Source organism: Seriola lalandi, unplaced genomic scaffold (assembly GCF_002814215.2).
Source record: "Seriola lalandi dorsalis isolate HSWRI2012SDOR001 ecotype SW California unplaced genomic scaffold, Sedor1 jcf7180002053976, whole genome shotgun sequence".
Taxonomy (NCBI): domain Eukaryota; kingdom Metazoa; phylum Chordata; class Actinopteri; order Carangiformes; family Carangidae; genus Seriola; species Seriola lalandi.
This window is the reverse complement of record NW_019524529.1, coordinates 12,093-35,309: the sequence shown is the minus strand read 5'-3', so window position 1 is coordinate 35,309 and position 23,217 is coordinate 12,093. Positions and strand designations below refer to the sequence as shown.

At 42.6% G+C, this 23,217-nt stretch overlaps 2 protein-coding genes across 5 annotated transcripts; one reads left to right on the top strand and one right to left on the bottom strand.

Annotated features, from left to right (window-relative positions):
* Nucleotides 1-615: 615 nt before the first annotated feature.
* Nucleotides 616-19,227, top strand: sec16a (SEC16 homolog A, endoplasmic reticulum export factor). Of its 4 annotated transcripts, none has more exons than XM_023402666.2 (32): nt 616-702; nt 2,446-4,745; nt 5,433-5,879; nt 6,018-6,169; nt 6,415-6,503; nt 6,689-6,812; nt 7,078-7,276; nt 8,829-9,012; nt 9,128-9,270; nt 9,394-9,455; nt 9,912-10,050; nt 10,170-10,412; nt 10,506-10,603; nt 10,738-10,819; nt 10,962-11,079; nt 11,194-11,305; nt 11,424-11,529; nt 11,642-11,782; nt 11,861-11,974; nt 12,332-12,533; nt 12,681-13,141; nt 13,243-13,287; nt 14,229-14,393; nt 14,488-14,574; nt 14,712-14,768; nt 14,907-15,027; nt 15,229-15,366; nt 15,521-15,603; nt 15,843-15,914; nt 16,349-16,408; nt 17,457-17,525; nt 17,652-19,227. In XM_023402666.2, exons 2-32 carry the CDS (start codon nt 2,520-2,522, stop codon nt 17,724-17,726), a joined length of 6,414 nt encoding a protein of 2,137 aa, XP_023258434.1. In that variant the 5' UTR covers nt 616-702; nt 2,446-2,519; the 3' UTR covers nt 17,727-19,227. The 4 variants fall into 4 exon arrangements, with proteins under 4 accessions (XP_023258434.1, XP_023258433.1, XP_023258431.1 ...); XM_023402665.2 differs by having other exon boundaries at nt 5,352-5,879; XM_023402663.2 differs by having other exon boundaries at nt 2,446-5,879.
* Nucleotides 19,228-19,833: 606 nt separating this feature from the next.
* Nucleotides 19,834-23,056, bottom strand: LOC111652410 (uncharacterized). The gene is made up of 6 exons (XM_023402667.2): nt 22,713-23,056; nt 22,503-22,617; nt 22,139-22,251; nt 21,349-21,448; nt 21,030-21,148; nt 19,834-20,857 (listed from the first exon to the last, which is right to left on the bottom strand). Exons 1-6 carry the CDS (start codon nt 22,801-22,803, stop codon nt 20,748-20,750), a joined length of 648 nt encoding a protein of 215 aa, XP_023258435.1. The 5' UTR covers nt 22,804-23,056; the 3' UTR covers nt 19,834-20,747.
* Nucleotides 23,057-23,217: the final 161 nt, after the last annotated feature.

Genomic DNA, 23,217 nt, shown 5'->3' with positions numbered 1-23,217 from the left:
GATCAATTTCACATGCATTTATTCCAAAATCATGAATGAGGTTCCATATGACATTAGAGCAGTAACCTCTATATTTTCTTTTTTTTTTCAAACCATGTTAAGTGTTAAACAGGCATATAAGCACAACCTGATGGAAGGACACACTTGCAACTACTGATTCAACTCCTATACACCATTTTACTGTCTCCACTCAAATGTTGTCCTGTGAAGTGACTGTGTAGGTGTCTATGTTTTTAATTGTTGTGGTGTTTCTGTTGATTGTTTCTGTTTTGTTTGTTATGTGATCAATTTCATTCTGTGCTGCAAAACAGGAACAGTTTTAACTGTGTCAGGCCAGTTTAAATGTAACACAATGTTACTCTTCCTATTTTTCCTGTATAAGATTTGAGCACATCATGATCTGTTAGGAAGTCAGATATACACATTGAATTAGGGTGCATAGCATGTAGACATAGGATCGAAGGATCTAAACAATAAGTCATTTACTGAGTGCTTGTTGAGTGTAAATCATTGATTTAAATCTATCAATTCTTGGATGCAAATTGATCAAGTTAAATACACAGACTGGACCCTTTAACAAGCCCCGCCCTGTGAAGACGCAATCGTTGTTTGGCCCGTGACGCAGCTTGTACACGTAGCCTAGTAGGATGTGTTGCCATTGAAGATGGTGGCGGTGTGTCAGACTCACTCTCCTGCACATTTGTAAGAATTTATTTATATTTGTACACATTTCCGTCATCGGGTAAGAGTAAATATATACCACCATTAACAATGTTTTACTCTGGCTGTTTTAATCTGGTGTCTGATACCGACCTGAAACTGTTACCCCTGTAGTTAGCTTAGGCTAGTTAGCCAGCAGTGCTAACTAAGCAGCAGTGCTAATGCTAGCTGACCAGGCAGTGAACCTGTTAAATTATGCTCGACGAGTGGCTAGCGACCCGTAACTGCTCGGCGTGTGCCCGTGTCGGTGTTGAATGTGTATGAAAAGGATACATCGTTCGTTATCGGACAGTCTCTGGAAGTCATGGTTTCGGGACCAAACAGGCGACTTTGGATGTCAGTGTTTTGCTGGGTTTGGCGTTTAGGACAGAGCAGTGTAGCGTTGCCGTTAGCTGTTGAGCCGAGCACTCTGGACCTTTCCTCGTAGGCAGATTAATGTGTAACGTTAACTCAAAGTCGGCCCAGACCAAACAGAGCTAGCCACCGATTAGATTTCAGCAAGTGTCGGATAATGAGCAGAAGTCGATGGCGTTTCATGTTGACTGTCGGTAAGTTGTCACATCGGCGGCGCTAACATTAGCTCAAGGGCTTGTAACGGTTCATGGTGAAATTGTAACTTAAGGCGTTTGAAAAGATCCGGGATCACTTTGGGAGAGCCCATCTGACCAAGACTAATTGCCTGCTAGTTCGGTCTGTTATTGACCTCCCTTTCTATGTCAAACATGTCAAATGTTCAGTGTTAATCAGTGTTAGCTATCCTGAACTTCCCACTGACAGATCCACAGTGCCTGTGTCTGATAGTTAACATAAATAATCTCATTAGGACACAGTCAGCGGTCTGACCTTCTTATTGTTTTGTATTTGTGGCTTCTTTATTACACCAATAACTGTTACCAACAAAAACAATACAGCTGCACACGTTAGCAGTAGAACTTATTTAAGCTAATTGTTACACCAACGAGTTCCCGTTTAGAGAAGTTCAGTCATAAGATCATTATTTCCTTTATCTTTAGCAGATTAACTGTTCCTATCCTTACAAAATACACGAAACACCTATTATTACAATTGCACCTTGCAGTCTTGTCAATAGTTTCTAGACTCCAACACATTCAAAATTACTCCTTGCAGCAGCTGTCTATGATCTAAAGCAGGTGCTTTTTTAATAAGTAGTTAAGAATTTCTAATTTTCCTCACTAACTGTAAATTGATCTTCCTGCTAATATTCTGCACCTGTTTCAGTGTTATTAACTTAATGTGATATTGCAGTTTTTACAAAAAACATCTACTTTTATTTGAGTTATATTCTCCTTATATGTGACAAGTTATGTTTGTTTTTGTTTTTTTTTGTTTTCATTTTTTCGTTTTTTTTTTACATCTTTTCCTTTGTAGAATTACAGAAATATTTATATCTTTTTATATCCTGCAGATCGTGCTTGAGTGAGATAAGCAGTAAGCTTTGAAAGTAAAACCATTTCAATCAGTGTGTCATGTAATCAAAGTTGGCATTTATCACAATTGGTCAATTGTGTTCTGCTCAGTATAGCACTATAAGTACTGTAGTATTTATTTCCAACAACATCTGAGAGCTCATGTAAAAATTGCCACGTTGTACCTTTTGTTTAAGTAGGATCATAGACTACTACACAAATAAAGGTGTGGTAAAGTCCATCAAAGAGGCATGTGTACATTTTGTGAACCACTCCCTCATTCTGTTTCTTTTCCCAGCTTCGCCTGACTTCATTCTCTTCAGTGACATCTCCTAGAGTGACCTGGTCCTCGGACCTGTTAGCTCTGCAGCCATGCAGCCCCCTCCGCGGACTGGACCTCCAGGAGCCTCTGGCCCTCCTCCTTCTGGGCCCAATATGTTCCGCAGGACCAGGCCTCACAAGCATCCAGCAGCAGCAGCTACTGCCACAATGCCATCTGCTACCCAACCCATGACAGACCCTTTTGCTTTTGTTAGGGCTCCTCCCCCTATGGCTGCAGGTGGTCTCCCAACAATACCGAACAGCAACCCTCCACCCATGCAAGCCCCACCTAACACCATGTACTCTCAGGCTGGTGGAGGGCTGCCTCCACAACCACACTCTCAGGAGGATGTCCCAGCTGCTCCTCCTGGTCCTCCACCATCCTCTGTGCCAGGGGTGACATTGTTCAACCCTAACAGTGCAGCATCCCCTGGTGTTTTCCCAGTTCCAGGTCCCGCAGGATATGCATCCTCTCATACTGAGCAGGGTTATTTTAATTCAAGAGAACAGACACCATCCATGGCCGCAGAGCTACCACCTGTCTCCTCAACCCCAACACCTAGTCATACACCTTTTAACGAGGAATTTCAAGGACAGCCACATCCTCAGCCTGGACCATTCCAGCCAGTTCCTCCCACCACCTCTTCTTCGCAGTGGGCTCCTGATCATGGAAGTCGCCCTCCATCAGTTCAGAACTACTTCCAGCCTACTAGTGATCCTCTACCACAACCTTTCAATATACCTCCACAGACCCAGATGTACCCCTCCCACACCCCATCGCCCCATCATAACACCCCCACCCCTCCAACGCAACCTGGACACCTCCAGGTCCAGGCTCCTCTCCCCCCTCAGAACCCTGTAAATGCCCCTAGTTCTCAATGGCCTGACCCAAATGCACCCCAGCAGCATAATTCCCACTTCCAAACTCAGAGCTACTTTAGCCAGAGCTCTGCCCCCCAGGACTCTTGGTTCAACCCACCTCCACAGGATTCAGGCTACCACCAAATGGGGACTGGCCTGGGACATCCTCAGCCCCAGTCAGACTCTGTTGGAGCTCAACATGCGTCCAGCTCTGCGCCTGCCCCTGTCCCTGCTCCATACTCTCAGGAGTCTGGTACACTCTCAATGTTCTTCAAAGACAATGATGTGGAAAATGAGGAAACACTTGTTGGAGGCAGAAATAAGGCAGTGAATGGTATTCCTGCATCCTTTCAGCATCATCACAACCCACAAATCCACAGTGGCCATGCAGATGCCCCTTTGGATTATCAAGGAGCTTCTCTTCAAGATCATTCACACGCACCGTACCTGAATGATGGCAATCATGCATCACTACAAGGAAATACCCAGAAGCCCCCTGATTCCCATTATGACCATGTAGAGAATTTGGAGTGTGTCCCGAACCAGGAAGTATTACCCAGTGAAGCCCATGGCAGCCCTGCTGCTACTGCAGCAGCCCATGGAGTAGACCAGTTTGAAACCGGGCCCAACCTAGAGACACCAGATTCTGTTCCAAGACCAATGAGATCTGCCAGTGTGTCATCCAACTATAGCAATATGAGCCATGGAAGTGGAACTGGCACTCGTCGGCACCAGGGAGTAGTAGGTACCTTTATTCAGCAAGAAAGCCCTCGTCTTACTGATGATGGTAACCTGTCTGCTGCCACTGGCGGTTACTTTGAGCAGATTGACACGTCCCCAGCTGGAGATATGGGTGCTCGACAGAGCTCACTGGAGCAGATGTGGCCTCCCACACCTAGCCCTCCCAAACCAACTGGTATCTTTCAGGCAAGTGCTAACAGCTCTTTTGAACCTGTTCGCTCACATGGGGTTGGGGTGCGTCCTGTTGAAGTTGATGTGGCTAAAATTGTAGCAGAAGAGGGTGCAGATTCTACACCTGGCAACCTGGAGCAGCCACCAGATAATATGGAAAATATATATGGTCAAGGACACCCCTTGCCTGCTGGGGCTGGAGGAGGTGTACCTCACCTGGCACACCCAGTGGTTCATTCTCACTCTCGACCTTCATCCCGTGCTCACGGGGCCAGTCGGCCCTGTGAGAGCCCTGCCACTACTTTGTGGGCTCAGAATGATCCTACTAGCTTGGGCACTAACATCCTCCTAGCCCCTGCTGCCCCAACAGTTCTTGCCCCTTTACGAGAGCCTAGTGCTGATGTTATCCAACCTCCAGAGGATGGCCCACTGGACCTCCAGCCCTCCCAGAGAGTCCAGCCAACGCCACAGCAGCACTCAGAGAACCTAGAGAACCCACCAAAGGTGAGTGAGGCAGAGCCAACAGATGCTCAAGCCAATATGGGATATGCGTCTCTCCTGGTGTCTGATTCGCTCCACCAGCCTGTTTTGATTGCCCCGCCTGTGTCAAATTACAATGTGATTCACCCCAGTACCCCTGTCCAAGCAGCCAGTCAAAGTAGCCTTAGGGAAACTACCCCACCTGTGACATCATTCGCACAGGGACAGGGTGCCAGTACCTCCCACTCACCTTCAGTAGCCTCTAATCTAAGTCCACCGTTTGCCACTGGACCAATAAGCTTCAGTTCTTCAGCCTGTAACCAGGGTCCACTCAATCTGACCCGAGACAACACAGAGGTGGCAACATCAGAAATCACAGCTCCGCCTCAGCCTCAGCCAGTCCGCCCTCATCTTTCAAGGGGCCAATCAGTGGGTGGAGACAGCCACTCTGTTCTCCAACCTAATCCACAGGCTTCTCTCATGACTGCTACTGTCCCTAATCATAATCAACCATCAAATTATGAACTGCTTGATTTTTCTATGCACCAATCACAAACTCAGAACCAAGCATCTGGCCATCCTTCTTCTCTGCACGAGTCTCCACAATCGAGTAATGGATTTTACCTACAGGTCACCAAAGATGCTCAGCAGGGGGTAAGAATGGAAGGGAATGCCCCTGTTCAGACCCCAGCCTCTTCATCTACCCCACAGGTACTGCCAGCTCCTTCCCAAGCAGCTGCAAATCCCCAGCCACCACCAACGGAACCTCCCAAGGCATCAGGCCCTCTGGCTGCACTGCAGGGACAAGGTGATGCTCCTCCTGCTCTGATGAGTGGAGCACAACCATCCCATGGCCAATATCCAGCTCCAGCGCAGGGGCCTGCTGCAGCGAGCACTCCTCCTTCAGCTGCTGCTTACCCCCCAGGGCCTCGAGGACCAGTACCTCCAGGGTCTTCCCAGCCAGCTCCTACAGAGCCACCTCGACCACCCTCCTCTGTAGGTAGCCAGCAAGGCTATGGGCCCCCTCCCCCAGTGCCAGGACAGATGTATAGTGGCTATTACGGTAATTATGGAGAATACCCGGATAACAGGGCATCTTATCCTCCTGGCCAGTACCCACCTCCACCTGGGGATCCTAGAGCACAGCAATTCTATCAAGTATGATGAAAGTCTTTTTTTCCTATGTTATCTTGTGAATGTATTCATCTGCCACTTTTATGTAACGATGTACGTCATTTGCGAAATGCCATGAAATGTAAAAGAATTAACACATTTATTAATGCTTTTATCTTTCAGGACGGGGCATACAGGAGCCGAGCAGACCCTTGGTATGGCAGATATGATGGGCAGACCCCAGCTTATCGTGATCCAAACTACCAGTACAGAGAGCCACAGCCAGAGCGTCCCAGCTCTAGAGCCAGTCAATACTCTGACAGGCCTTCATCCAGGTCAGTAAAACTGTTTCTCAATAGTTCATCCTCATTTAAATCGGCTGTACCACATATAAAGTCACAATGACTTCATTTCAGTCATTAATTTGCTTATGCTGATTTTAAGTTTCTTAATTAATTAAGAGAATATTGAGAACTAGGTAATCCCTATGGTGTGTTTGGCTTTGTTTGGCAGAGGCAACATTCAGTATGTTTTCATACATGACCTATAAATCTCACCTTTTGTTTACTTTCTCCAACAGACAAGGCTATACTGAAGATTACCACAGAGCAAACCGAAGTGCCTATAGTGACTATTATGCAGATTACTCCAAGAACTATGATTACAGAGGTATGAACCATAGAGTTGAAAGCTGTGTTCACTTACTAGTGTGGACCGGAGCACATTTTGTTCCCCTGCTCCTTCAATGAATTTGTTGTAAAATTATTTGTTCACTAAAGATATAATTCTTTGTGTGTATAAAATTCTTTTGATTTGTATCTGTCTCTCCTTCTCTCCATATTTTCTGTTGGAAGCATACAACTATGGACAGTATGACCCTCGATACAGAGGATATTATGATCAGTCCTACTGGGCTAATTACGATGAGAGCTACAGAGGCAGAGACAACTACTATAATCATCATATGTATCCTGCCAGGTATGCAGAGAAATCCACCAGTCTTAGTAGTACATGTCAGTGAAATTGTTTTCTATGACATAAATGTACATTTGTTAGTAGGTACTGTAGAGCTGTATAAGAAAGTATTGCTGTAGTTATTTATATGTGCTGTTATTCCTGTCATTTATGTGCTATTATTTCCTGTTGTTATGTATGTCTGATTAATGTTAGATACTTTTAGTCTTGTTTAAGAAAAAAATCGAATGCTGTTTTTCTTTATAAACACTGGACACTCCACTCATAGGAAAGATGGCTATGAGGACCAGTGGCGTTACTATCCTGGTTATGATCCCAGTTTTGATGACGACTACCATCGGCGAGGAGAAATGTATGGCGACGAGTTTGACCGACGCAGCGTCCACAGTGAGCAGTCGGCACACAGTGTGCACAGTTCTCAGAGCCACCACAGCAGACGAAGCAGTTTCAGCTCACGGTCACAACAGGTAAATCATTTTCTTCCGTAGGTGTTATTACCTACATTATTACAGCATTACAGGGCATCCAAGGTTGAGCCACTAGTGAACATGTTTTAGACCATGGCATGTGTTGCACTTGCTTTCAGGCAAAATATGGCGCTCCTCACCTGCTATATATCTGCCTCCATCCTTCTTTGACACCAGCAGTCCTGGCTGACAGTACATTGATAAACTCGTATATAAAGGACAGGTGATGCTGTCTAATTCTGTCACAGCTCCTGAATCTGCATTAACTGTGAACTTGACACATGTTTTTCCCATTTCCTGTTTACGTCAGAGTATTTCTTCATGTACTTCATTTTGCTTTCATTATAGCTTGATTTTCATTATTGTTAGTCTTGCTTCCTAAGTTATACAGAGTGCTGTCACAGTTCCCTTATATGCCATAATGGGTGGTCCATGGATTTCTCAGAAAAAGATCAAGACAAAATTGTATATACTGCCATGAAGCTAATTTTAACACATTAAAATTGCTGAATTTCAGTTTCCTGAAGATTATGGTTTTCATTTATATTGACACTCGTGATAAAATGCTCATCAAAATGAGTTATGTTGTTCCAATACTATGGGCAGTGTGTTTACCACATGGATCATCTGCGAGTTGTGGTTGGGTTTCAAAATGTTAGAAATGGCCTGGAAAGAAAAGTGTGGGACTGTATTTAACATTCCCACACTGCACTCTAATTTTCCCTTATTTTATTGTATAGTAGTTCATTTCTGTTCACACACAAAGGAATAGTTTGACATTTTGTGAAATATGCTTATTCACTTGTAGAGAGTGAGAAGATCAAATCGCTAAATATGAAGCTACAGCCAGCAGCTGCTTAACTTAGCCTAGCATAAAGACCGGAAACAGCTTCATATATTCATATTTCTAGAAATGAGAGTTGTTTTGATCCTCACATATATCTCTCTTGCTGAGAGATAGCAAAATAGTGAATAGGTCTGTTTTCCAAAATGTGAAACTATTGATCTAAGGGATGTTCTTCACTGTTTTACTGTTGCTAACTTGTGGTTGCTCTCCCATGACACCCTCTAGCGTCTACTCTGTACTATTAGCCACACTTTTAAGCAGTCCCATGATCCTTCCTGCATCTCAACTGCTTCATTAATAACAGTTCCACTACAGATTTAGGGGTGGTCATCTCTATAGACGCATTGCTCATGTTTAGGAAAGTAGTATAGCTGATAACAGCTGCATCACATGTTTCTGTGTTGTTCAGGTTCATGAACCCTTGAGTAAAGTGTGTATTCATGTTTCACACTAACCTCTTGCCACTTTCACTCTCAATGCTTATTAGAATTGCAGTATTTACTCCACACTTACTCTGTTGTGAGTTGCACAGATGATTTCCCAATAACTTTCCTGGCAGCTGATTCTAAAACCAAATAGTTTAAGGTATTTTAATCAACAAATGGCTGATAAATGTGTGCAAGCTACAGTATGTGGGAATTTGCTTTTATGTTTTTTATATCTTCCTATTTGATAATTATCTCTGTTTGTCTTCTCTTCCTGCAGAGCCAGGCATACAGGAGCCAGCCTGACCTAGTGTCAGCGGTCTATGACACCACAGCGTCCACTCTGGCTGTGGACTACTCCTACGGACAATACCCAAACCCAGCTGATGCTTCCCAGAACTACAGTCAGTACATGTATCCAGCTGAGTACACTGCAGACAGCACCTGGATCGCCCCTGAGCAACGTAAATGGACAATTCTCAGTTTCAAGGCTGTTTGCATTTTTAAGCATAAATGCTAACATGATCCTTATCAGAAATATGAGAGATACTCATGGTCTGACTCTTATGTTTCCTCTAGCCCCCCCTCGTCCTGCCACGCCAGAGAAGTTTACCATACCCCACCGTTGTGCTCGCTTTGGACCTGGCGGTCACCTGGTTCAAGTTCTGCCCAATCTCCCCTCAGCTGGACAGCCTGCACTTGTTGATATCCACAACATGGAGGTACATTTTGACAAGATTACTTTTCAGCATCTTCAGTGTAGCTCTGGGATGTTTCGTTTTCAGGCCCCTACACAATGTTAAGGCTGTATGAAGTAGTGTTTCAAACCACATTTGTGTTTGCAGACCATGCTGCAGGATACCCCGGATCAGGCAGAACTACGAGCCTTCCCTGGACCTCTGGTTAAGTAAGTGTATTCATCCCTATTTATCCATTCCAAATAGCTTAGAGACACTGACGTGTGAGGGATGGGACATTTGAGTGATGAGGCAATCTACATTTTTGTTGTTGTCAACAAATCAAATGGAGACCAAAACCAACAATGCATTAATCCATCTATCAATACTCTGCGACTTCCCCAGCCTGTCTGTTGCTCTCAGTGCCAAGCCCATTTGTTCTTCCTGAAGACATAAATATTTGAAAACTAGTCAAGAATATAGAGTTTCATTTTTTATTTTCCTAAAAAGGCCGCACATTGTAATTTATAGCAAACATTACTCAAACAGGAGTAAATAGTGTCTCAAAAAAACTACAGTGCTCATTCATCAGTTCATCATTATGAAGGACCATGCCTTGATGAGTTTTTGTTCATAATAACATAAACACCGTCCACCCCACTCACTTCTTGCATTCTGTCCATCAGGGAGGAGACTCATAAGGTGGATGTGATAAAATTCTCCCAGAACAAAGCACTCGAGTGTTCCCGTGACAACAACCTCTTGGACAGGGACTCTGCCCGTCTGCTCTGGGACTTCATTATGTTGCTCTGTAGACAGAATGGGGTAAGACTGTACAGACGTAACTGGGGAATCTGTCAGAAAGAGAATTAGAAGCAGGAATGTGACTTTCCTGCATGAAACCACTTTCTCATCATCACACTCTTTGTTGCTTGTTTCCTAAGACTGTGGTAGGCACAGACATTGCTGACCTCCTGCTGAAGGAGCATCGCTCTGTTTGGCTACCGGGCAAGAGTCCTAATGAAGCCAACTTGATTGATTTTAACAATGAACCACTGGCACATGCTGAGGAAGAGCAAGGATCTGGACCACTCTCCCTCCTATCTGACACCTTCATGATTGTCCCAGAGAACGTTGGCAAGGAAACGGAGCGCTTCAGGGAGCTGCTGCTGTTTGGCCGCAAGAAGGTGAGAAAAACCCTCTTTAACTGCATTATTGTTATTTCATTTAGCGTTTATCTTGTTAAATCTGAAATGGGCTCTGCTTTGTCCATGGAATAGGATGCACTTGAAGCAGCCATGAAGGGAGGTCTCTGGGGCCACGCCCTGCTGTTGGCCAGTAAGATGGACAACAGGACACATGCACGAGTCATGACAAGGTAAAGTATTAGGGATCTTAAGGTTGTGACTCATAAATAAGTTCCACCATTATTCTGTGATTTAAAAAATGTTTTTTTTTTTTTTTTACATATTTATAGATGTGACATTTAAATAGTTTGTCTTTGTTGTTTAGGTTTGCCAACAGTTTGCCCATCAATGACCCTCTTCAGACGGTGTACCAGCTGATGTCTGGGAGGATGCCTGCATCCGCCACTGTAAGTACTGCTTTGGTCTTCTCTCTTTAACCCCTCCATTATTTTTTATATGATTAGTCTGAAGTTTAATAGGTGGTACTTTTCAGGTGTGTAGTCTTGCATGTCTTTTTTGCAACTTAAGTAATTTATTGTGTTCATGTAGTGCTGTGGAGAGGAGAAGTGGGGTGACTGGCGCCCTCACCTGGCCATGGTGCTATCTAACCTCACACACACCCTGGACCTGGACACCCGCACAATCACCACCATGGGCGACACTCTCGGTAGGATTGCATAAAAAAAAAAGCAGTAACTCACTGCATTAAATCAAAAAGGGTCTTTATTCTTTACAACACAATACCTCACATTTTGTCTGCGCTCATTTTGTGTTGTGGCAGCTTCCAAGGGGCTGATTGATGCTGCACACTTCTGCTATTTGATGGCCCAAGTTGGTCTGGGAGTTTTCACTAAGAAGAGCACCAAGATGGTTCTGATTGGCTCCAATCACAGGTTTGAGACAGATGAGCACATGCACATTGTTGAAATGTGATGAAATCCTTACACCTTACCTTACAGTTTGCACAAAATATGCCACACATATAACCGTATCTTTGTCTCTTCCATTCAGTTTGTCCTTTTACCAATTTGCGACCAATGAAGCTATTCAGAGGACTGAGGCCTATGAGTATGCTCAATCTCTGGGCTCCCAGCCCTGCACACTGCCCAATTTCCAGGTCGGTTTTTCTGTATTTACTAATTAATGAATGAATTTTCAACAATTATGTCCATCGTGGTGATACTACAGAGGAATAACACTGTTCTCTGCTCTTTATTGTCTCTCATTAGGTGTTCAAGTTGATCTATGCATGCCGCTTGGCTGAAGCAGGCCTGAGTGCTCAGGCCTTCCACTACTGTGAAGTCATCTCTAGGACTGTCCTCATGCAGCCCTCCTACTACTCTCCTATTTTCATTAGCCAAATCATACAGGTGTGTGCCCACTCTTTTTCAGATATGTTATCATTTTTTTCATTCTGACTAATGTCATTTTCTGCTGTTTGTTGATAGATGTCTGAAAAGCTGCGGTTCTTCGATCCGCAACTGAAGGAGAAGCCTGAGCAGGAGTTGTTCAATGAGCCTGAATGGTTGATTCACCTCAGACAGCTGGATGGACAGATCAGGGTGAGGAGGAATGAAATGTATTTGCAGTCATACTGTATATGCTTAAGTAAAAAACAAAGGATATTCAAAAGAATGGAATTTGTTTTAGTAGCACTTTTTTTCCAGTGTTATATTTGGACTTCTTGGCCAAGAATTAAGCTTTTGGTCCCTTTAAATCTCAGAAAAAACTTGGTATAAACCTTCCTTTGTTTTGTTTGTTAACTCAAATTCTTATGATAATAACAATAATGACAGTACGTAAAAACCTGGACTAATATTTGATGTGGAAATTGTGGAATTTAATCTTACATTTATGGTAATTTAAACCTTGGTCATTTGTACCCATGAAACAAATGTTTCTGTCTTTTTTTTTTTTAGACAGGGGCAATAACCTACAGTGCAGCCAGAACAACGCCTACACAGTTCAACTGCAGCAGCCCCAGCTCTGACTTGGACCAGACCAGTCCACCTGAACCTTATAGCATGCCGCTGGAGGTGGATGGCCCCACCCCTGACAACCCACTAATGAGCTCATTACTGCCCGGGCCTCCACCACAGGGAGTGCAGCTGATGCCTCCAGGTTTGTGTGTGTTTGTGTGTGTAAGTGTACTTGTAAGTGAAAATGTATTTGTGTGTTTGTTCGACAGTGTTCTTGTGGCCTCCTTTTTAACCCCTCGTGACTGTGAGCCAGTTGCAGTGCATCAGGTCTGACCTCTTCTTCTTTCAGCTCCCACCTCCATCCTCCAAGAAGGGATGGCCCCACCTCAGCCTTTACCCCCCAGTGATGTACCCCAGTTCTACCCAGTACCCCCCAGTGGACCACCAAGCCAGATCCCCATCTCAGGCTACCCTCCACAGGATCCTGGCTTTGCCCCTCCTCCCTTCCAGCCTCAACATGACCAGTCGGACATGTATCCAGGAGCCCATGAGCAGCCTTGTCCCCCACCTCCTCATGTGGGCCAAATGTCACCACACATGCCCCCTCAGATGCCGCATTCACCCGTGCAGATGAACCACCCGCCACACCAGATGCCTCAGCACATGCCCCCTTCTCCTGGGCGTATGCTGCCAGTAGAGCAGCCGCTCCAGGCTCCACCTGAGATGCAGACAGCTCAGCCAATATCATCCTCCCCACCCAGAAGCTCCTTCACGCCTCAGATGGATCTCTATGACCACATGGCACTCATGGTCAGTATCCACCTGTCTGAATATCAAAAAAAACGTTGCTGTTGTGTTTTTGCACAAATCTTATATAAAAAGTTCATGCCATTGTTTTTCTGGTGCTGCAGGGTCATGGGAGATCAAGGACTACTTCACAGTCTTCAATGCATATGGTGCGTTTATGTGTTATTTATATAATCTTTGTTGGCTCTTCTGTTAAATAAGTTGTTTGTATCAGCACGTGTTTTCAGACCTGATGTAGAGCAGGTTGTTTTGCACGTGTCAACAAAAAAGGATTCAATATAGTGCTGCAGAGCTAATCATACGTGGTATTTTAAATGACCATGAATCACTACAATTTGTTAAATTCAAAACAGTTTAGCAGGACGTTTTAATGCTGTGTCACATGCAGAAAAAAACAAGGAACCCTGTCCAACCAATCCACTGGACTATTTTGCAAGTTATAATATCCAGTGTTGTAAAAGAAGATTTCATCTCTCCCAAGAACAGTGAGAGGAATAATCCACCCATACACTGTTATATGCCATGGTGAGAATCTAGATGAAGTAAGGCCCTATGTTTAATATGGATATCTATTCTGCCGAAGTGACGAGCAGTAGTAGAATGAAAGAATAAGGTTTTATTGTCCTGTGTGCAGCATGATTAGTTATCAGCATATGCCGGCAAGTTAAGAATTCAAAATCAGTATCAAGAATTCAGTTCAGTAATGATATGTGTTGTGATTGAATAGAGTGGACCACCCTTTAAGAAAGAAAAATAGATGATGTCCCACAATTCCTTGCAGCAGCAAATTTTAAACAACCCCCAAACCTGCTTTCGCATAATTTCCTAGCCCAAGCACTGCGTTTGTCGTCCTAAGTCCTTAGAAATTCTCCTTCACATCTCTCCTTGACTTCATGATAATTTCCACTGAGGTCAAGGTGAAGTGGTTAGGAAAGGACAAAAGATCCTTGGTGCATGATTGGAGAAAAGCGAATACAGGAAGCGTGTCCATGACAAGGCACCCCAAGGACAAGCTCTCTTTACAAGAGGCTCAAAAGAAAGATGTGTATGTCTATTATTGTCTATTATACAAGTGTTTTCTGGTCTAAAGGGTCCAGGACGGCGTTCACGTACAACCTCTGAGTCTTCCACTCACTCTGGTGGAAGAGAGCGCAGCAACTCAGCTGTGAAGCAGGCCTCTCCACCTCCGCCTTCAATTCCTGAACAGCCCCGCAATCAAGAGGCCAAAAAAGTCAAGAAAGACTCCCCGAAAAAGGTTCATAGTCACACATAAGCACTCTGATCTTTAATTAGTGCTCCCACAATGTTCACTAGTTTTCAGTGCAAATTTTCCTCTCTCATATACACAGAGTGGTGGTGTTATTTTTGGCTTGGTGAACTTGTTCTCTCGGAAGGGGAAGAATGAGGCTCACTTGCCAGATGACACAACAAAATCTGTAAGTTACAGCTTTTACATTTGCAGGTCCTGTTTTAGCATTTCTCTGTATTCAGTTTCACATATTTGCACAGGTTTTGTTCATCTATGTCTGTATGTCACCAGTACTGAGAAGAGTGCTTTGATCTTAATTGTCAGATTGTGTGGGATGAACAGAAGAAGAAATGGGTCGACTTGAACGAGCCAGAAGAGGAGGTCTGTTCTGGTTTTAAAATTTGGTCTACAAGACAGACAAATTCTTAAGCAGCCAGGCTTTGTCTAAATTGAGCAACTGAAACTGAAACCTTTATCGACCAACCAATTCTGATATGTGGCTTTCTTATAATCTGTTAGAGTAAGCCCCCTCCACCACCTCCTTCTGGTTTCCCCAAGATGGCTCCAATGCCTGGCCCCGGAGGGCCTGCTGCACCCCCGTGCAGCGGTCCTCCTGTCAACATGTTCTCCAGGAAGGCAGGTGAGATGAGGGTTACTGGAAGTGTCTTTTGGCTTCACAAATGCCATGAATGACCATGAAAGTTTAATTGCTGTAATCAAGGAGACACCACTTATTACTTATTATCATTAACACCAATATAATTGTCTATCAGTTTAGTCACTGTTCACACCAGCTGTTTGCTTTGTTTCTTGCTGCTCTGATGTGTTTCTGTCTTCTCAGGCACTAGGAGCAGATATGTGGATGTCCTGAACCCCAGTAGAACTGCTAAACCGGGTGGATTAGCCCCTGCTCCAGCAGACATTTTTGCTCCTCTGGCACCAATGCCCATGCCCACTAACCTATTTGTGCCTAGTTCAGGTTTGTGTCATTTATAAAAATGAATACATACATTTATGTAAATTTTTACAATAAACTGTCTTAGTTTATATGTGTGCCGGTATAGTCACAAGCAATGATCCTCTGATGGCTGCAGATGAAGTAATGAAGTATTTTTTCTTTGTCCCTGATGTAGCTCCTGATGATCAACAACCTCTGGAGGGCATTGAAGGAGGACATCAGGAGCAGAATTCACCAAACACCAGCGCTGCTCCACAGGTAAACCTACTGTTTAAAAAAAAAAAAAAAACTATTCACAGAGCTGCTCTCATGCTTGAGATGCATTTTAGCTTTAAATTTGTATCAGCACTTTGATATCAGTTTCATCATCGCTCTCAAAAACCGTAATCGCACGAGGTCATAAGGACATTAGGGGAAGCTTAAGCCAGTCGAAAAGAAGTACAAAGCTGATGCTCTCCTCATCCAGATTCTTTTCTTTTGCACTTTAATCTGCTCAGATGTTCAACCCAACGTTGTTACCACCTGCCCCAGAGGGTCCTCCCGTGCCTGATGGCTTACAGTCAGGGGAGGTAAGAGAAAATTGCTCCTGTCAAACGCTCCTGTAACTACCACAGTACCATCATGCCACCCCTGACACATGATGCTCGACACCTAACAGCCAGTGTGTGCAGTTTGCTTATATGTATGAATGTATATTGAGTATAGAGGGAAATGAAAGAACATGAGAATGCATGCATGTCAACTTAAAATCTTTCCTCATTATCATGCTAAATGCGCAGCCTTGATAAAATGTAAAATTTCTGTTCCATTTGCTCTTATAGTCTAATTCTGTCCATGTCTGTTTTTTAAAGAACCATAATTTTTTAACGCTGGTTTATTTATTTTCATTCTGAACTGGTGGATGGTAGAAACAGATCTAATCCAATTCATGGGTTTGTGGTTTGTGTTTTTATTTTTTTATTTTTTTTATTTTGTCTGTTTATTTCCCTCCTGCTGTCTTAAGCTCTCACGTTCTAGCTCAATGAGTTCTTTATCACGTGAAGTGAGTCAGCATTTAAACCAGGTACCTCTAGCTGGACCTCAAATGGTCCACTCTCACCCCCGCCTGCTCACCCACCCAGCTCATTACATCACTAGTAGCATGCTTCACCATTTGCACCTGAAGCTTCACTGCCCATCCAACCCAGGATGTCTGCCTGCTCACCTGCCTGCCTTCTCCAACATTGCTAACTTAACTCTCTCTCAATCTGTTATGAACAACCACAATTGGGCAAATGGTCAACAAATTCCGAGCTACAGTGATGACAATGAAGCTCCTCATTTATAGCCTCACTAGAAGTCAACTGACTTTGGTGATCCCATGACTTCTTCTCTAGCGCCACCTGAAGGTCAAAGTTTGCATCTCAACATCTACACCATGGACTGACACAAAATTTGCTGCAGACATTCATGGTAAACAGAGGACGTATCGTAGTGTCTTTGATTTTTCTTTAGCACCACCATGAGGTTGACATTTGTATTTTTTAGTGTAATATCAACTATTGGAGAGATTGCCATGAAATTTAGTATAAACAGTACATGTTCAGGTCTTTGGTTTGTGACACTCCCATCAGCCTCAGCTGTCCTTTTAGTGGTATTTAGCAAAAGCTAACATGCGTGCTAAACATCAGCATGTTAGCATTCTCACTGTGAATATGTTAGCATTTAGTTCACAGAGCTGCTTGCAGCGATGTAGACTATAGTGAACAATGTACTTCACCTAAGGGTCGCTAGGAAATTTAGTCATAGAGTCACAGATCATGAGAGTTAAGCATGCTGGAGACTGTTGGCAGGACGACTCCCTCGTTATCATGGGAGCTCACCGCTTCATTAACCCATCATAAAGCTTGCATGGTTACTAAAACAAGTGAAACAGTGGTTTGTAATGCTGCCTCACTGTGGATCCAAGTCCTCTTTGCCATTACTTTTCCAATTTTCCTTCGCCTCTGTTTTATAGTGTTGTCAAAACATTGCGTGGCATTGGGAGTGCATCCTCCTCACTGAATCTGCCTCAATACATAATGGGATAGCAGCACTGCACACACTGTAGTAACTCTGTTTGTGCCTTTCAGAGTCATCCTGCCCAGGGAGCTCCACCCACAGGAGGCGTCACCTTTTATAACCCTGCACAGTTTGCACAGGTACGGCATTAAAAAATAAAAATCAATGTGAACCAGTATACTGACATTATAAAAGGCCCTCTCATTTTTCTTCTTTTTCACTTTATAATTGTCTTTCCTTGCTGTTGTTTTCACTCCTTTTCTCAGACAAGTGCACCACCAGGAGGTGGACTCCGCTCTGGTCGTTTGGGCGGTCAGCGCCAGTACCCCGTGTTGAAGTAAACATCATTTTGCAGCGAGATTGCGTGAACAGACTTGTTGAATAGAGTGGTATCCTACCTGGAAGAAAATGAAGCACATGGACATACTTCTTTTTGCCTGCACCTACGAAGAGCATAATCACAGTCTTCACCATGTTGGTCTTTGTCAGACAGCTTAACCACTGTCATCTTTTTCTTTAGTTCAGTAATTTGTCACTGGTGTATTTTTAACAGGCACGGCGTCTCCCTGAAGGGCTTATTTCTGCATCCAAACAGAAAACCGACAGTTGTATAATGGGTTTTAACACACATAAAAGCGCATCCATGGATGCAGTCAAACAAAAACTGGATGTCCATGTAGGCGTAATTTAGTGTACAATAAATATGTTGATCCTCTAAGCTGTCCAGCTTCGACTCAAATGCAACACTGATCATCCTAGGTCCTGTTTTAGGTTTCCCTTTGTGTCTAAAGTCCAAATGTCCATGTGTGATTGATTGATTGATTGATTGTATGTGTGATGGATAGAAAGAAAGTGGCACCTTTTTTTAATTTCATATTGTTATATCGGACTTGTATATGCAGCTCTTCAGTGTCCTTCACTCAACTGGAGATAGCATTTTGTGTGAGAATGAATTGTGTCAATAGTGCATTGTCTGCTGTGTTGTTTGCTTTTCCTCAGTCGCCCTCCAGTAAAGGAAGGATGTTGAATGACACAGGAAAGAGACTCGAACTGGCTTCACAACCTGAGAGCTGGAGGAAGTCTGCAGTGTTAGGATGCTGCTCGTTTCAGATATTTATTTAAATGTCCTCCTGCCCATCAGCAACTCTCCACGTTACAGATGTGTCAGGGTCTTTCGTCCAAGTTAGGCTTCAGTTTCTCCTCCTGAGAAATTTGACAATATCAACGAAACGAGGGGTGGTCTTCAGAACAGCAGGAATCAGGATTAAAATGCATTTTAAATGTCGCTAAAAATAAATCTATCCAAATATTTGTATATCAGATTGATTGTATTTATGAGCTGTAGGCAAAAAGGTGTGTGTGAGTGAGTGTGTGGAGAGCAATTAATTTTTTTCTGAATAGCTTTGACAAAATGCATTTATGACTGACCAGAAATTACATGGATTCATATTCTGATCATTTGTATTGGCCGCTTCTGCAGACAAATAAATCTTTATCTAAATTGTGAATTGAGAGCTAATTGCAGTCTAACGACTTCCTTTTCATTTTCATTTTTTTTTTTTTCTTTTGTCATCCGAAATGTTTCTAATTCAATGGTTTTGTAGACATCAGGTTATGATTTTAAAAGTTCCTCTTCTGTTTCAGAGAAGTAATTGTTTTCCCCAGTGTTTTAGAGTTTCTCCTGTAAAATTGTTGACATAAACAGTAAATAGAAAAGGTAAGAACAAAATGGTAATAAAGGTATTTTTTGCGCTCTGTAGCACTATGAAAGAGATGTGTTCTGGTTTCATAAAAGAACTTTGTGTTTTAAAATAAAATGACTATTACATTAAACATTAGAAACTTGTTAAATCTCTTTTGGCAGGTATCTGTACCTGAGGAAAGTCTAAATGTCAGCAGGTGTGATGCCAAATAGCTCCTTTATGATCAATAACCAATGAGTACTAAGAACATTATCAAAGCTGACAGCGATCTAACAAGACATTAAATTATTGTGTGAGAGAGGCAGAGCAAAGCAGATCTAGTATGGTACCGGTGAGGAAATCCAAAAAAAGGTCTGTGCTGAAGTGTATTTCAAAGTCAGATATCATGTAGTGGTTGAAATGTTGACAGAGGGGATTTAAAGTGACATTTTGTTTTTATGTCTAAGAAACTCATGAAAATGTCATGTAAAGGTACTGGGGTGATCTAACCACAAGTCACCATGTTTTGCAAGTTAGCTAGCTACTAGCCCCAGTTTGTGCCTCTCATAGTGTTACATTGGAGTCACATCCATTTCTCTAAAAGATTAATGCTCAACAGTGTTTGAAAAACCCTTAATGTTTTCAATTAAAAAAATATTCAGTTCACTGCATAAAAAAAAAAGAAAAAGTTTTTAACCTGTTTCCTAAGTTGCTTTTTTTTTTGACAAGACTTTGTAACCATAAAGTGGTCTATGTATAACAATAATAATAATAATTTCCCACTTTATTTATGCATGTTCACCATTGTAGTTTTTGTGTTAGCATGCTAACATTTGCTAATTAACACAAAACATAAAGAACAGCTGAGGCTGAGGGGAATGTCATTAGTTTTGCAGATGTTTGGTCATAAAGTAAGATGAAATTTGAACTTGATGGTACTAGATTAAAAGTGAAGGGATCCGCACAAGTCATTGGAATATGTTGCTTGGGAACCTTGAATGTCTGGACACCATTTTGTGCCGGTCTGACAAGTAGATGTTGAGATATTTCACAGGGTAAGTGAAAAACTTTGCTCCAGAAAAAGTCAATAGTCAACATTCATCCTCTGGGTTAACATGAACGTCCACATAACATTTCAGGGCAGTCCATCCAGTAGTTGTGGAGATAATTTAGCCATTTGACATACTTACAGATACATCATTATGAATACAGTTTGTTACAAAATCCAAACAAATACATTGTCATCTCTGGCATGACTGTTGGCAACACTGAGGTAAGAACATACAAGTAAACCCTCTCATACAGCCAACAACATCATCAAACAACAAAGATTCTGATGTCTTGTGGTGGAGGTTCGGCTCCCAAATGGAGCAACACTGATAAATATTTCTTATTAAACACACTGGCACTTGTGTTCAGTTCTTTTATCTGATAAAGACAATTGTGTATTAGCAAAGTGAGCACCAGTATTAGAAAGTGGCAATATCAAGTTCATTTCATCTGGGAAGAGGCTTGCTAGACTCTTCACTTATTTACAGTTGGTCCAGTCAAACATAGACCCATCATGGCAAGTTGTATTGCCATGATGTTCCAGCATTATATTATCTGAGTTCATACAAGTCATTCATTCAATAATGTGTTATTCTATGTGTAAAAGTTTGTCGTCCTCTTCAATAGAGTTCAATTCGAAGTGTCCAGTGCTGCTTGTGCTTTCTGAACAGCCACCTGCAGCATCGTGTGGTCACTGAGCAGCTGTTGGAGAGCAGCTGGATCCATCTCCAGCAGCATACCTACACAGGCAGATAGATCGATGCAGTACAAACATCATTAAATATCATTCGTGTTATGCTTTGGTTATACATATATGGGCTTATATAGTCAGAAAAATCATAAACTTCCAAGACATTACATCTAGGAAGATCAATTATATTTACAGGAAATGCCAACAGAGTATCAGCTCACCTGTAATATCATTTGCATGAAGAGGATCCATCTCCTCCACCAGGGAGAAGAGCTTCTCTCCCAGTTTCTCTGTGTCATCAGCATCGGACGAGTCACTGATGTCTGTCTCCTCATTCTGCCTGAAGTCAAGCACCAGGAACATTAGTGCAAACAAGTTAAACAGTAATTCATTCATTAATCCCTCCTTTTACTGAATCGATTATTTTCTAGATTTGAATTGCAATTTTTTTTACATGGAAAAGGAAATGGATATAAATGAGTGATTATGCCCTTGTGTGCAGATATGAGTATGTTGTGTGAACAGGGATAAGTCACGTACTCTTTTAGTGTCTTCACAGCGAGGTTCACCTGTTCCTCTAGTAGTTTTGTATCTGAAAAAAGGTTTAAAACTGCCTCTTTGTGCTGCTCCAGAAGCATTCCTGTGGTAGAACAAGGAATCGTATTTCAATATATTACACACTAGTTGCTCATATATGAATCTGCATTTATATTATAACAGCCATGCTGCCAGCTCTGTGAGCCTGCATTTAGGCACAGTGGTGTTGAGCTAAATACAACAGCATGGTCACAATAGCTTACATTTGCTAATTGTCACTAAAGACAAAGTAGAGCTGAGGCTAATGGGAATGCAATTAGTATTAGACATATAGGAATTTTGACCTGATAGTGGTGCTAGATGAAAGGTTTAAGGATCACTAAAGTAATTACAATTAATTCAGGGGGGGGACATGAATGCATGTACGAAATTTCATGGCACTCCATCTAATAGTTGTTGAGATATTTCAGTCTGGACCAAAGTGGTGACCGACCAACTGACCGACACTGGCATCTCTAGGGCCATGCCACTGCCATGGTTACAGCTGTGGATTGGTTCAAGCAGTAAACTAGAAAAATCAAACTGGAAAACCAAATGTGTTTATTTTCTGAAATTAAATGAGAAAACTATGTTAAAAAAAATTATGTAATATACTCAATAAAGACCATTAGTATGTGGGTTACTTTGAAGGTAACTTCATAGTACATCTTCTTTATCCACAGTTTAGCGCTGTTTTAGTCCTATTTAACCTCATAACATTCAGTGTTTATTGAGTTAGAGATGGGTGTCTTACCTGTGATTTTCTGTGAGTAGCCGGTGTTGTAGACATCCACCAGCTCAAACAGCTGCTCCCCAAGAGAGTCAGAGGATACAGACACATCATCCTCATCCCTACATGTTACCCTGCTACAAAGAGGTGAAAAATACACCATTTAAAAAAGCGGTTGACTCAAGTTCTATAGTAGGTAATTTTTTAGAAAGACACTTGACAGTTCAATGGTATAATAATCTATGCTTTCTACATCTTAAGTATACCTCACTCCTCTGTTGGGGATGCATCTAGCTCAGAAATGAGGACTTATGAGGATCTACATACTCTCTCACCAGCCTGTTCAGGATGATGGAGGAAGGAGATCAGGTCCTACCCATTCCCATACCTGGGCTCCTGTGACAGCTGCAGGGCTCGGAGGGCTTTCTCCACAGCTGCAGTCAGCATGGCCTCGTCCTGCAGCATCTGACTCAGGACAGGACCGGGCAGCTCCAGCAACATACCTGGAACACGCAGGCAAGCTTGGCAACTATGGTTTTATATCGTATTTTCAGTGTTATACAATACAGATTTTGCTGGTTTTATAACGTCAGCTCACCTGTGAGTTTCCCAGCAGTGTCTTTGTGTTTGGGATAAATCCGACTGTAAAGTTGTTCACCGAGTGTCTCCATATCTTCTTCTTCATCCATCACATTAAGACACTGCTTTCAACCTGCCATACGGCTTTGAACTGATTTGTTTTCCAGATGATTTTCACCTGTAACAACTTTGAGGTGTTTACATCTTCCAATCACATCAGCATTCAGACATTGGTCAACTTATTTATGCTGTTCTTGTCATGGACATGCACTCATGTTATAGCCTAAAATAACTCTCCAGTGTTTGGTGTTAAAACAGCGGATAGTTGGTACCTGCTGAATTTTTGACGGCTATCTGTAAACACCAGGCGCACAGTAATGACGTTAAGCGTTCCCCCAGAGCGGTGAGGACGTATTCTTCCGCTGGGTTTGAGGATAACTAGTTCCCCATTGATTGGTAATCAAAATTTCGTATAGCATCATAACACTTCGAAAATACTGCCAAAAAGATAATTAATATTGAAT

Excerpts from the sequence above, each read along its gene's own strand:
- sec16a (XM_023402663.2), top strand. The coding sequence starts at position 2,520 with ATGCAGCCCCCTCCGCGGACTGGACCTCCAGGAGCCTCTGGCCCTCCT. Across the intron at positions 9,456-9,911 it reads TTCCCTGGACCTCTGGTTAA|GGAGGAGACTCATAAGGTGG; the intron begins GTAAGTGTATTC and ends TCTGTCCATCAG. Across the intron at positions 14,769-14,906 it reads TGAACGAGCCAGAAGAGGAG|AGTAAGCCCCCTCCACCACC; the intron begins GTCTGTTCTGGT and ends ATAATCTGTTAG.
- LOC111652410 (XM_023402667.2), bottom strand. The coding sequence starts at position 22,803 with ATGGATGAAGAAGAAGATATGGAGACACTCGGTGAACAACTTTACAGT. Across the intron at positions 22,252-22,502 it reads CAGCTGTCACAGGAGCCCAG|CAGGGTAACATGTAGGGATG; the intron begins GTATGGGAATGG and ends ACCTCTTTGTAG. Across the intron at positions 20,858-21,029 it reads TCATGCAAATGATATTACAG|GTATGCTGCTGGAGATGGAT; the intron begins GTGAGCTGATAC and ends CTGCCTGTGTAG.